Raw genomic sequence first — 14,216 nt, forward strand, 5'->3', positions numbered from 1 at the left:
AAAAAAAAAAAAAAAAAAAAAAAAAAAAAAAAAAAAAAAAAAAAAAAAAAAAAAAAAAAAAAAGAAAGTAATAAATCAGTATGCCAGTACTGAAATAAACTAAAATATAGCCAAGTGAGGCTCTTCATCTTCCTTTTTAAACAGATCAAAAAAGTCAGCAGCCTGTATTTTGTGATTTTAACAAAGAAGGGTCTTTCAAATTTTCTGTTAGCTTTGAAGCTATAAATAAATTAAACAGATTCTCAATGAGTACAAGCTATGAGAAAAACCCAAGAGCATTATGTGTAATATATTAAGATGGAAAATGATTTTTTTTTTACAAGGAGTATCTTACATCATTAATATGGTATCCTTTCATTATTATATTCATTTGGTAAATGAGTAGATTCTTTTTCAGGATGCAGTATGTACTGAAATRTGTTGCATCTCTAAGTAGCTCACTTTACTTTTATCTTGGTAATTCTCTARGGACATAATAAATATGACCTAAATAAAATTCTTTAAGTACCATTTTTAGTTTTAGGATTTCTGCAGGCAGATTAGCAATAGTCAGGCCCACTGCTGCTGAAGTAAATATTTCAGAGCTGTTGCTTCCAAGAAGAGCCTTTGGTGCAAGGACCAGAAGCCAACACTCAAACTCAAGGACTTAGTTATTAGGATCCAAATTGAAGTTCTTGATTATGTTATTGTCCCATGAACTTTTTATTTCTGGCCTCACTAGTGACCCAGCTTCAATAAGGATGGAGGAGGAKGATTTTGTCTGGATTGCTGCCCATCACATGCAAAATATAAACCTATTATGGTGGAGTAGCCACTTTTTGAATTAAAAAGATCACAGCTCCTGTGATGTCTCTTGAATTCAGAGCCACTGAGTGCACAGCAGAGTTAAAATAGGTGTTCACACAGTTGAAATGGGATGCTCATCCTGAGGCTACTAAGGAGTAGCATTGGCACTCTTAATCATCACTGAGCTTTTAGGTGGCAAGGAAGGAACTCCAAACTTCATCCCCCTAATGTTTTCCTTGATTATACTGTGCTCAAGTGCAGCCTACACTTGGCAGGATGGGAACAGTGTCCTCCCTTATGAATGTTTTATTTTCTCACTCTTTCGCTATTCTTTTTATTTAAAACAAAAAGCAGAGTTATATTCCCTATATATCTTGAAAGACAATAGTTGTCTCCCCTCATGGGGGAAGTGAAACATGGAAACTGGAACATATTTCAGAGTTATTGTTAGTATTTGTGCTTAATGATAGCACTGCCAGCTTTGCTCTTCTCTATGTTTTGGCAAGCACTATGATGACAAGACTTTCATCCTGCAGGTTGGTCAGAAAATCTAATAAGCCATTTTGGCAGACAGGCTGGATTGAAGCAGCGAGACTGCTTTGTTTCTTGGAATCATGCTCAACTTTTAATGTCATTGTATACATAGCCTATCCAGACCTACAAAGTCATCGTCTGTATTAAAGAAAGCATTTTTATCTTCCTGGTGTTTTTTGAATTTGTTCTCTTTCTTTCCAGAGTAAACGTTTGACTTGGGAGTTTGCAGCAGACAAATAATGAATTTATGAATGATAAAAGCTTCAGCTATCAGGAATGGGACAACAACTTTCTTTTGTAAACCAAAGTTTGGTTCTTTAGGCAATTTAGCAAATAATTCATTCCCCCAYTGTTTGTAAAACAATTTATTGGATCTTTGTAATAGTGAGAAAGTATGCAATAGGCTGTCAGATGATGTCACCTGCTTCTAGGAATTCCAATAAGACATCATGACATTGAATGTTGACAGACACAATCTTGGCCATCAGACTCAATGGAGTTCAAGATGCTCAATAGGAGAATGGCTGTAAACACCTCTAATTACCTTCATTCCTTTGATGACTTTTAGCAAAAGTCTTCTGCATGGTAAGTTTCTGGTCCCTCATAACCTGACAAGTAAAGATGTGTGTGTTTCTAACTTGAAAGGGAACATCAGACAGAACTGTGTCTATTTTTGGCAAATATGGCTGAATTAAAGGAAATAAATTCATTATTTCATTAAATGAATCAATGTACTAGAATGAAGAAAAATAAAGATTTTCCTGGCACATGGTATTYGAATTCAAAGTGACCTTCTGGAACCAAATTCAAGAGATACTTCCGTTTCACAATTCTATTTTGGATTATTACTGATTTTACCTTTTATTCATGATACTTTTTAGATTTAAAAAAAAATCAACCAAAAAACCCAAACAAACACAAACCAAAAGAGCACCAACAGCAAAAGAAAAGCAAAACGACATTTATCTCTGGCCAGAAAATCAGATCCACCATAATCAGATTCCACCATACTCTGTTTCCCCTGTGATCCATTCAATACCACTWGCATGTCACCATTTGCAAAAACTTCCACAGGTTGAATCTGACTCATTGACTCATATCTTACTGACCTTGTAGGAAATATTCACAGTACAGTACACTAAGAATAAATATATGACTTTGTAAACAAGACCTAGAGATATTTTACCTCCCAACAAAAATTCTCCTTTTTTATTTGCAAATTGTTGAATGCTTTAACTCTTTACCAAAACCTTCCTCAACTCCACAAATTAAACACAAAAGTGAAACTATCTTCTTTCCAATACAAACACTATAAAATGTAACAGTCAAATCAGTTTTGTTATAGTCAAATAACTTTTGTTAAAATGCTTTTTAAATTCAAAGTCTTATTTCTTGATCAAATTTACTTTTCAGTTTTGAGAAATGGATTAAAAAAATACTGCAAGCACTTTAAATAGACTTTGCCTTCTTTTTTTTACACCTTAAACTCTTTCTTCCTTATTTAAGTGAGACTACAAAGCACAATGTGGAGAAAATAGGCCCAAGAAAATGGAAAAATAAAATTTGCAAAGAAYTAGACCAATCTCAATAGTCAGGACCCAGAAATTATTAACTGAATATTTTATGTATTGTCTCATGCTGGAACTTMTTTATCACAGTGTCCTAATTCTGATTCTTTTAACCACCATCCAATGGAATTTTGTCTCAAACAGCTCCTGCTTAAAAAGGCATATATGTTCCTCTACAGTTTCAAAAATAGCTTTTGATATGGTAACCACAGGTGAATTGCTACTTAGAAGAACTTATGTATATTCTTATGTATTTTCCTTACTTTTCATTGGTTCTTGTTTAATTTCCTCACTGGAAAATAAAATCAAAATGAAACATAGATTTTTTCTGAATCTGGCCATCTTCCTAGGTATGAGCATGACTGATGCAAGAGCTTAAGGACTGGRCCACAAGAGCCCCCCTGAACTCAGGGAACCCAGATGGGCTATGCAGGGCAGGAAAGCATAAAGACTTGACAATTTCTCTCTTTCAAAGTTTTTCATTAAAGCTTTTCATTGAGAAGGAGTCAAAGGTAAAAAATAGACAYAGACAAAAACTTAGACCAGTATACACTGCGCATAAGTGCAAAATTTTCTTCTGACAAATACCATACACTTCCTTAGCAAGTTTCAGTTTTATTAATGGGTGTTTTCTGACAAAAACAGACGTATTTTCCCCTATATCTGTAGCATTTTCATGCCTCTCTTTACAGTCTGCATGAGATGTTGATAAAATTATTCCCATTCCTCACCTGTTTTCACCCGTGTTACTCATGGTTAATAGTTGCGACTCCACTTTCTCTGCTCCCAAGTTGGATGAGGTAGAAAGACTTACACAAGGTGAAAAGAGATGCCTTAAAAAACCTGACTTCTCTGAGTATAGTAGAAGGAGATTATATTATTTCCTTAAATTAGAAAAATAAACAGAAAGCAATACATGTCAAAGATCAAACAGGCAAGGAATAATCTGCTGCTGCAATTACTACCATCAGGGATTGGATCAGTTGATACTTTCTAAATACAGTTTGACATCTCATAAAAATTACAGCTAAACCAACAGAAACTAATTTCTGTTTTTCACAGGTGTCTATCAGGTTATAAACACACCTAACTTATTGGTTGTAATAAATGCATAATGGAAGGATATMGTTTAATATAAGCCATAGACCTTCTGAATCACCTGTGAAAATAAACTGAAATGGAGTATTTCTGTCTGTCAGTAACWGTCCTGAAACATTTTGTGGCTTTTGAAAAATTAGATTTTTAGTGCCCTTTGACTGAAGTATTTTTTTCCTTCCATTATGATCCAGATGAGAATGGTCTGTCCAGTTATAGAAGCATTTCTCCAGACTATTTAAGGGTAGATCTGAGTCATTCAATTGACCTAAACAGCATTGGATAGAACCAAAAATTGCTTTTTCTTGATTTACTGAGATCACAGAACCACAGAATCATTTAGTTTGGAAAAGAACTTTAAGATCATCAAGTCCAATGGCTAACCCAGGCTGTCAAATTACTTTTCTCAGTGATTTTAATTGTTTGGTTGTTTTTCTATTTTTCATTTAAATAAATTATAGGCATCTATTTCAATGTCTTGGTGCCACTCACAGATTTTTTTTAAAGTCCTTGAAAAAGATTCTGATATAATTTCATTTTGCCATGTACATGGTGCAGTAATCATAGAAACATTGAAGTTGGAAAAGACCTACAGGACCATCAACTCCTGCCTTTGACCAAACACCACCATATCACTAAACAACAGTACCAAGTGTCATGTCCAGTCATTTCCTGAACACTTCCAGGGACAGTGACTCCATCACTTCCCTAGGAAGCCCATTCCAGTGCTTTACCATCCTTTTTTTTTAATTAATAAAATCTTCATGATGTTCAGTCTGAACCTCCCCTAGCTTGAGGCCATTTCCTCTCATTCTGTCACTGGTAGAAGTTGCCTGGGAGAAGAAAATGACCCCCACCTGGCTACACCCTCCTTTCAGGGAATTGTGGAGAGTGATAAGGTCTCCCCTGAGCCTCCTTTTCTCMAGGTTAAACAYCCCCCAKTTTCCCCAGTYGSTCTCACAGGACTTGTGCTCCAGACCCTTCACCAGCCCCACTGCCCTTCTCTGGACACACTTCAACACCTCRATGTGCTTCTTGCAGTGAGTGGTYCAGAAATGGACAYAGGACTCAAGGTGTGGCTTCATCGGTGTCAAGTACAGGGAYAATYCCTGCCCTGTTCYTGCTGGCCACACTGKTGCTGATACMGGCCAGGATGCCATTGGCCTTCTTGGCCACCTGGGCACRCTGACAGCTCRTGTTCTGCTGTCAACCAGCACCCCCATATTCTTCTCTGCTTGGCTGCTTTCCAGCCACTCTTYCCCAGCCTGTAGCACTCCATRGGGTTGTTGTGATCCAAATGCAGGACTTGGCACTTGGCCTTGAATATCATATCTCTGGACTTGGCCCATTGATGCAGAATGCACAGAAGAAGTAAAAACCAATTAGTTGAACACAAGTGCATGACGTAAGTCACAAAGTTGTGTTTTCACTCTAGCATACTCAACTTTATTAATTTCAGACATGYCTTTGCTGTATCAATAGTCCCATTCTAATAATAAATAACAGTAAAAGAATCCAGCACCACAAGAATAGTATAATTTTTGTATCAGATTTATAGTACTTAAAATGCTGTACTATTCTATATAAAATGACAAAAACTAATGCGTACCAAGTATGTTGGAAATACAGAAGTCTAAATGAGGTAGAACAAATGTGCACTTTTGATCTTTATGATACTGTAGTTACAAGAATATATGAGTCACTTGACTAAAATAAAATAGACCATGKCTGATCTGCTGGTAAAAAAAGCTGGACAAAAACTGACATAACAAATAATGAGATRGGTCGAAGTTATAATGCAGGAAACATCTCTTAACATTGTTTGAAATAACACTGGACACATGCAAAATTTAAGTATAGGAAAATATTAGGGATTGCATTTGGCTATAAACTTTTGCTCTAGGCTGAAACATGGCATAGAAAGYTTTAGCACAGCATGWTCATTCTTTTRTAATTACTYAATTCAATTTAAATTACTCTCAAAACAAAACAACTTTCCTCAGAAACTTTCATGTACTTAAATTCCTTCCTATTACTTAAATGTCAGTCTTYTTTTCTTCTATAAAACAATAAATTCTGCATGTGCTTTCCTAAACTTTTCAGTCCTATGTAAAAAACATCGCCTATTAAAGAGATTTTTTATTCTGTATCTTACTAGATTTTATCTTTCTTAAAGAGAAAAATGTGCAATCAAAAGTTCTGAAGTCACAATTTCTAAACGTCTTTGACTAGTCAATGTGAGGCCAAACTGTATCTAAGGAAACTGATACTGATTAAAAGCAATAGAAATCTATTGGAAAGAAAATAGGAAATAATAATAGGAAACTATTACATCTTGCACTGGCAGAACGAAAATAATGAAGTGTATCTCCCCTAGACCCCTAATGACATGTAWCAGCACCCTCCATGGGCTCCCAGAGGACACCAGAGCTGCTGGGGGATGATAAATATCTGCTCCCMGAGCAAGGGCTAGCAGCAGTTACTRAGACAGGATGCTGTTTCTTATAGAATCCCAGGACGCAGCCCCCAACAAAATTTATACATTGAGAAACTGATGGAAACTGAGACTCGCAGAAAGAATTTTCAGATTAATCTGTGTAAGATRATTAGAATAATTAAAATTCACAAAAGAACTGTTGGGGGGGGTGGGGGGCAAGAGCTGCCATAGCTTTAAACAGTTAAATTGTAATAGTCATTGCAAAGAAAATCCAATATAATCATGAAGCATCATATTAATTTCATCAAAAATATAGGGTAACATAAACCTGCATGGCTGATACCACTTCCCTTTCTTTCCTTACTTTTTTCTGTCAATCCATTGCCCTCGAGAGCAGGAAATCTGCTAATACATGGTGTAACCCTATTTCTATCTTGACATAATTTTTGACCTTTGAGCATTACTCCAACATATTTCAACCGGTTTCAGCTGTGCTATAAAATCAACAATATCAACATTAAGAATGACCTCCCTTGTAAGCAAAKTTCTATGAGTGGAACAATTGGATCAATACAAAAGATCCATTGTTTTCCTACTGGCATAATAATTTAATAGTAAGGAGCCCTTATCTTTTCATTGAGACTGAAATTCATTCTTGTTTAGACTAGCGTCTAAACTTGGCACATTGCACATATGCTATGGAAATTCCTTTTAAGCCCTRTGAAGGATTTAGCACTTTAGAGGGATGTAGGCAATTCATAAGCCTCTGAAATTCACTTTAGAAACTTTAGACGTGCTCTGTGGCACCAGTGTTGAGACTCATTGAGTTACTGCTGCACARTAGAATGTGAGAAACCACTCAGCCAAGGAAGAGATGGCTTCAAACTGCAGAGAAGATATAGAGGAGGCACATCATAATTTTTTTGTGGCAAAATGCAGTAAATCTGGTTTGCGGAACCTAAAGCATGGTCAGAGACTTTGCTACCATATGATTCCTTGTGTTCATTTCCTATAGTTTCAAAAAGTGTTTGAATCTGTTAAAAATCTTTTTAAAAGTTTAAATGTGTATTGCTTGAGTGTGTGCCAGTTCTGGTGATGTGTGTGACATTTTATCTAAGCCTTCTCTGTTCACATGGTGTTGCAGAGCATAAGACATGTTAATGATTTCAGAAATGTGTCCAACAGAAATTAAATGTCTGCAATCCAAGTTTGCTATTGGTCACTATAACTATTTTATTTTTAATTTTTTWAATTATTTTTAAGCAAATACATAGAAAAGTTAAAAGAAAAAACTGCAATTTAAATAACATAGCCACCTAAAATAGCAGATCAAGAAAATAAAATTTATTTCCCAAAGAACTGTCCTATATATTGCATCATGAAATTAAAGAGGAAAACGCATCTGTCTGGGAAGAATAATCAAAGGAGTAAGTGTCATAGAAATAATTAGCCCACAGTCCACCTGGGGCTACTAAGAAATACGCTACTGACTTACAAAATGAAATTCTTTTCAATATCTCTATTGTAATGCRAGGAAGAAGGGAAAGGCCATTGAAATACCTGAGAATTGTGGGAAACATCTTGTTAATTACAGTATGTTATTAACTGCGTATGTACGTAAATTAGATATGGTCTTTGTGCTCACAGAACAGAAATGAAGTGGTGCAGTTATAAACAAATAGCCATCAGATWATCAGAGGGCATTTTTCTTCTGAGAATTATTTTCACTAAGAAAGAAACCATATCTGACTTTAGCTGTGACTTTAAATGATCTTTAAGAAGCACCGGCTTTTGGGTATTTTTCCCTAAAATATTTATTTTAGAACTGAAATCAGTTTCAGTATCTGCCAAAAATGTTTAATAAGCTGCAAGATAGGAAAATATAGTATTAAAATAGCAAAAAGTTTTGATTCCTTGCAGTTACTTCTCTTTTTCCAAATCTAATTGGGACCAACTGGCCTCATTGCTTCTTATAAACTTAGCAATATATATTCAGAAAAAGGAATAAAAATGAACAGATGTTTCTCCTTAAAGAAGTCAGACAAASATTTTTCTTACACAATAAATCAGCTGCTAGTGGATTTCCAGGACACTGCTCCAGGCTAACTGTTTAGGTATGGCTTAAAAACCTGGTTTACCTCTGTATGTATCCAAAACTGGTAAAGCAGATTAAACTGCAAATGAACAGCAAACACCGAAGGGGGAATGAAAAGAGCCATGGGCAAGTTGAACATCTGAAAAATGATAAAGAAAACATACATTAGATATATMATTCTAAACTCGTGATGATATAATGAAATATTATCTCAGGAGCACAATGCACTGCRCAGTATACTTGCTTCTTCTAATGCATCCAAAATGCAGACATCACATAGCATACAGAGATAGTGATTATCATGTTACTACTTGATAAGCTAGAGCAAATGAGACATAAATTGATCCAAAAAGTGATTTTCCAAAAGCCATACTGAGTAAGTAGAAAATTCAAGAAAAGAATTCATAAATCCTGATATTAGATGCTGTGTAGTATATAGAGCAGACAGCAACATATTTTTGACATGAAGGGCTCACATACAGGGAAGAATTATCACAGATTAAGCAAGGTGTGACTTTGTAAAACTACAGCCTTTCCCTTCAAACTCCTTATGTAAGCACCATGAGGGCAAGGCAGCTTACTTGGCTTTMCAAGTTAATTTTCATTTTCACCATAACTTGCTCATGGCATTTCCCATAAAGTCCCAATATATTACTGAGTCCTAAAAATATGCTAGCGTGAAAAAAGTATCAGAAAACTGCTTACTTGGGAAACCCTAGTATCTTGGACACAGAATAAAGTACTAGGAATTTCACAATTAATTGCTTAACTGGCTGRGCAATAGAATGAAAATTCCAAGACCTTCTTACGTTAAAAGTCAGTCTGCTTTCTTCAGAAAAAGGCTTATCTTTTCCCTTTCACCTGATACTGTATTATATCACCTGCACTGAAAAGTTAATACTTCTCTAAAATAGAGATTTTTTTTTTCTAAACCAAATAGTACCAGAGGTACAACAAAACTTTACACCTCTTTAGCACTCAGRGAATATCTGTGAAGCAGACAAGAGCTCCCCATGAAGCACAGGAAAACTAGCAAAATCCATTTCCAAATTACTACTGTCCTTTTCAAAAAATTTAAATCTTTGAACATCCCAGAAAGCTGTCTGATAGCCATGACAGGCCTCCTAGACTAGGAATTCCTTCAGTGTAGGCCTGGACAGAGCATTTAAAGCCAGTATTCTCTCAGTTTTAGTCAGAATGCCTGCCCAATAGATTAGAAGTCACACYGGGGCTGTGAAACAACTCTACCTCCACCCCAGCGATGTGACTGATGCTCTCAAGAAAGTCACCACAGACAGATCTCACTGTGACAAGCCAAAGGAGGACTAGGACCCTGCAATCTCAGCTTAGTCTGCTGGCTTCAACACCAGACAACGTCTGAAACACTAGGACAAAACCCTGAAGCCATTGCAGTATCACCTGGCAGGGCTGGGACAGCTGGGATTTCAAAATCTAAACTCAAAGGCACCAAAGATCACAGCTGCCCCACAAATTACATGTAGGGTGTTCCTGTTTCTGTCTCGGAACTTGCCTTCCAAGAATTAAAGGAATTAAAAGGTAGCAGAAGAGTACTGAGTTTCTGTCTAATGGCATGATAACAGGAGGCTTTTTTCTTGAAGGAATGGAGAGGAAATTGATTAAAAAAAACCAAAAAACCAAAAAACAAAAACCAAACCAGATGGTTTTCAGATTATTCATGGAAGTGGTTACAGGATTGAAAGCAGGATTAAAAAAATTATAYGCTTTTTCCCTAAAAGTATCAGAGGCAATTTGGTGGTATTTACAGATGACTCAAAGAGGAAAGAAGGATCATCTTCATATTTATTTCCTAACCTACTTTTCACAAGAGTACTAGAATTTCCCTGCTAAGTGGTGGGATGAAGGAAATTTTATATAAATCTAAAGGTAAATTTGAGACTGTCAAAGGAGAAGCTTTACTAACTGCCTCAGGTTTTCTTGCAATGTAAGCTTTATTTTGCACAGAAAAGATGTTAAAGATCATTTACAGTAGTGAAACACACACAGAAATGAAAACTTCCATACCAAGATTTGACTTTTCCTRTTTGTGGTTACACTGAAACAAGAAGACCAAACTCAAGGAAAAAAAAGAAAAATCATTAAATAGTTCTTCACTGGAAATGCTGATTTACCAAATAAAACCATTTCATGGCAGTGTACCAGCTTTCACAAATTTGTAGAGGAAAAGCTTTCCTGGCTCCAGAATGGAMTTTCTGGTCAAAACTGCAAAAAACCTTTTATCACACTGACAGATCTTTTCTCACTTGCGAATTCAGCATCAGGGATTGAGAAAGTGCTACAATAGCTGATGGGAAAAGCACCCAGAGGGGGGGTTGGAGAGGCATTTGCATGTGGGGCTGCCACATTGCAGCTGTTGCAGCATTGCCCCTTTGGAATGTCCACTGCCCACTCTCCCATGAGGGCATCTCTATCTTCCTCCCTCCCATYTGTAAGTAAAAGCTCATAAATGTTTCCACTACAGAAGGGAGCGCACTGTGACTCCTGAGGTTTAGCAGGAGCGATGTTTCCGTGCTGGGTCTCTGGGGCCACCTGCCGATGCGACCACGGAGGGTCTGAGGGACGTGGGGGCTGCAGGACAGTGCCAAAAGCTGCTTCGTGTGGGCATGAACTTGTGTGAGGATTCTGGAGTTCAAGGCAAGGATAAAAAAAAAAAAAAATTAAAAAAAACCATCCCATTTTTTACAAATTATCCCAAACTCCTCAGTACTTGTCCTCACTCCAGACAAGTGACTGACTCTGCTGAAAACTGTGTTACTTATCCTGTTTCCAGACTTATATGTAGATRTTTCCACTGTTTTTATATCAAGGCATAATTCAACCATTTATCTAAATGTACAGTCTAAAGCTATCAAATTATTATGGGTCTAATATTTGCAATTAAATCTTACCCTTGGAGGAAAGTTGAGAATGGGGCTCTAAGCATTAAATCATAGCTTTTCAAGGTGTATGTGCAAATCTCTCACAACTGCACTTTGACTGTTTCGTCACTTATATATTAATTTATATAGCATTATTTTGCATTAGCTTGCTGTTTTCTTCTGAAAAATTAGCATACATTTTTTTCTACATCTTTTTTCCCACCAAATGGGCCTCAACCCTATCTCTCAGTCTTCACAGTAGACTTGCTTTCTCTATGACCCCTCGAGTGGAGAAACAGAAATGCTGTGTATGCAAACAACATGAAGCGCTATGCATTTGGTTCCAAAATCCGGAGTGCATCTCACAACACTGATGGCCAAGCATGCTTTTCTATTCTCTTTCATTTCATATCTTTTCCATCACAGATTAACAGCCTGATTTATTTATCTTACAATGTTTAACTTAAAACACAACAGAGCTGGCAGCAGAACAGTCCCATAATCCCACGCCATCCACCACAAGTTTCTCACAGTCTGCATAAAACTGGATGTCAAATTGCATTCAACAGTACAGGACACATTCAACATCAGATCACTCTCAGAGGTTAACTAATGATTTCGCTGAGTTTCAGCTTCAAGGCAGACACATCCATGATTCTGGATAAGTCTGACAGTCAAAGAAAATAGAAGTTCTGTAAGAATTAGCAAGAATTGTGATCATGCACAGTAAGGCAYTGCAGAAAGAAAACTGCTGTACGTCTGAAAAGTTCAGGGAGGAGGCAAAACAGTATTTACATTAACCATATGTTTTGGCTAATACCAAATATTTGGTGAAAAAACCTGGCACACAGAAGTACCATGTACTCGCAGATTCATTACCCTTTGCACAAAGCAAATGAATTTTAAATGCACATGTATTATTTGCAAAGTGATACCAGTGTGGTCCTGAGAACGGTCTTTGGAATCCAAGGTGGGCAGACATCTTGGTCTTCCAAATATTTTATGCTCTCTGAGGTATCATCCTCAAAATCATGCCAGCAAAGTGCTCATGCACACACCCACATGTACACACAGGCTTTTTGTCTTTTTTGAATTATTGGTTTTGTTAAGCATTTGCACATATGGTCCCAAGGGGTAAATGGGCAAAGGTTAAATCTTTAACATAGCAGTATTTASAGAGGAAGCAGAGCTGTCACAGACAGACATCCCTTCTGCTATTGTTCATTACAGTCATTTAAATTCTAGGCAACCTTACTAACATCAGATGGTTATTTTCTTAATAAATAAGCAACATGAATTTATATAGATGACATTAAGAAAAAGATCTGAGAAATAGTACTGCTTCATGATTTTCAGAAAAAAATTTCCTTGGAACCTAGCACTTTAAGAAATTTAATGTCATGGACTTAAAACAGTTATGAACTAGAGGCTAAGTCCTTGTTCAGTTACACAAGCATAAATCCAGAGTAACTTTAACAAAGTTAATGGAGTTATACTAGATTTGCATGTGTGAGCTTACTCTCTTGATTTTGTCATTTGCTCACAGGCTGGATGTAGAGATTGCCAGAGGACTGTGGGTTTCCTTCCTTACCACCCATATTACATCTCATTGGTGAATATATATAATAATATATATATATAGATTGAATGTATGTATTTACATATACAAATAACTTTAATATTCCTTTTGAACTTTAATTCAGAAAAGGAAATTTTGAAGTTATTCTTTTTAAATAATATACAACCAGTCACAATCTGAGTGAAAAAAGGAGTCAAAAGAGAACATGTGTGTTCAACTGAGGCAATCAGCAGCTATTCTGCTGCAGAACTAAACCCTAAATGTTATGTTACATTTATGAATGCATTTAGAAATACAGTTTTTAAAATCTGTATATAAATACTGCATATGTACACAGCTCACCATTTCAAATTAATTTTACCTGAAATAACATCAGGCAACATACTGCCCTTACCTACTAATAGTACTGACATGGCATGAAGGAGCAGAGACAAATAAATACATTTGCACGTCCAAAGCAATTTTTAATGATGATTTCTCTTCCTGCTCCTTTTAGTTATACAGACATATTCTGAAATAGTTGAATTACACTCTGCTCTTTTTCTTTTCTTATATAACTGAATGAAAAAATTCTCCAATCTATTTGAAAASTTATGAAAACATAAATGCAGGGTTATATAGTTAGCCTTCTTTAACTTTAGTAGCTATTTTTGTATTTGCTGTACAACATTAGTGAACATATTTTAAAACTTAAGATTCTCAGATTCTTCAGTTTCGTCTTCTGCACCCTCAGTGTCAAACATCTTTTTAAAAAAATATATTTTTCTTCAAAGGGAAATAAATACTATGTTTTCACTTTTACTGAACCTTGTTGATATTAGTTTGTCAAATCTTGTGCAACTTACCCAGGAGGTGTATTTCTGCAGTACAGATTGTCTCAAGGCTGTGAATAAATTGTAATCTTCTGAACTATGGTGTACTTGGTGTGCAGCCCACAGTATATTAACCTCTGCAAAACACATAATTTTTAATGAGCTTTGTACTAGAAAAGCAACATTTGTTTCCCAAGGCCTTTTTTCATAAGCTAAAATCTTTCAACCCCCCAATTTACACTTTCTTATTTTACATTAACATAAAACAATAAAAACATGCTCAAAGCTGAGTTTATGTAGGGTGGGTTACATGTCTGTCAGCGGATACAACTCAGGTCAGTATAAATTTCATGCCGAAGTAAGGCGAGGCTTCAGCAGGAACCAAAATCATTGCTGGAAGAGGAGAAGGATGT

The 14,216-nt window shown here is 36.1% G+C and overlaps 1 protein-coding gene across 2 annotated transcripts in view; it reads right to left on the reverse strand.

Moving 5' to 3' along the window:
• Positions 1 to 14,216, reverse strand: part of AGMO (alkylglycerol monooxygenase) — a 183,792-nt gene that overhangs the window by 95,592 nt on the left and 73,984 nt on the right. For both annotated transcript variants that reach the window (XM_057373097.1, XM_057373098.1), the window contains exons 4-5: positions 13,837 to 13,940; positions 8,559 to 8,654 (exon numbers count right to left, since the gene is read on the reverse strand). In XM_057373097.1, coding sequence (XP_057229080.1) covers positions 8,559 to 8,654; positions 13,837 to 13,940 — 200 coding nt within the window. The remainder of the gene's footprint in view (positions 1 to 8,558; positions 8,655 to 13,836; positions 13,941 to 14,216) is intronic.

The sequence above is a fragment of the Malurus melanocephalus genome, unplaced genomic scaffold (assembly GCF_030028575.1).
Source record: "Malurus melanocephalus ecotype Western Australia unplaced genomic scaffold, MMel_1.1 scaffold_185, whole genome shotgun sequence".
NCBI lineage: Eukaryota > Metazoa > Chordata > Aves > Passeriformes > Maluridae > Malurus > Malurus melanocephalus.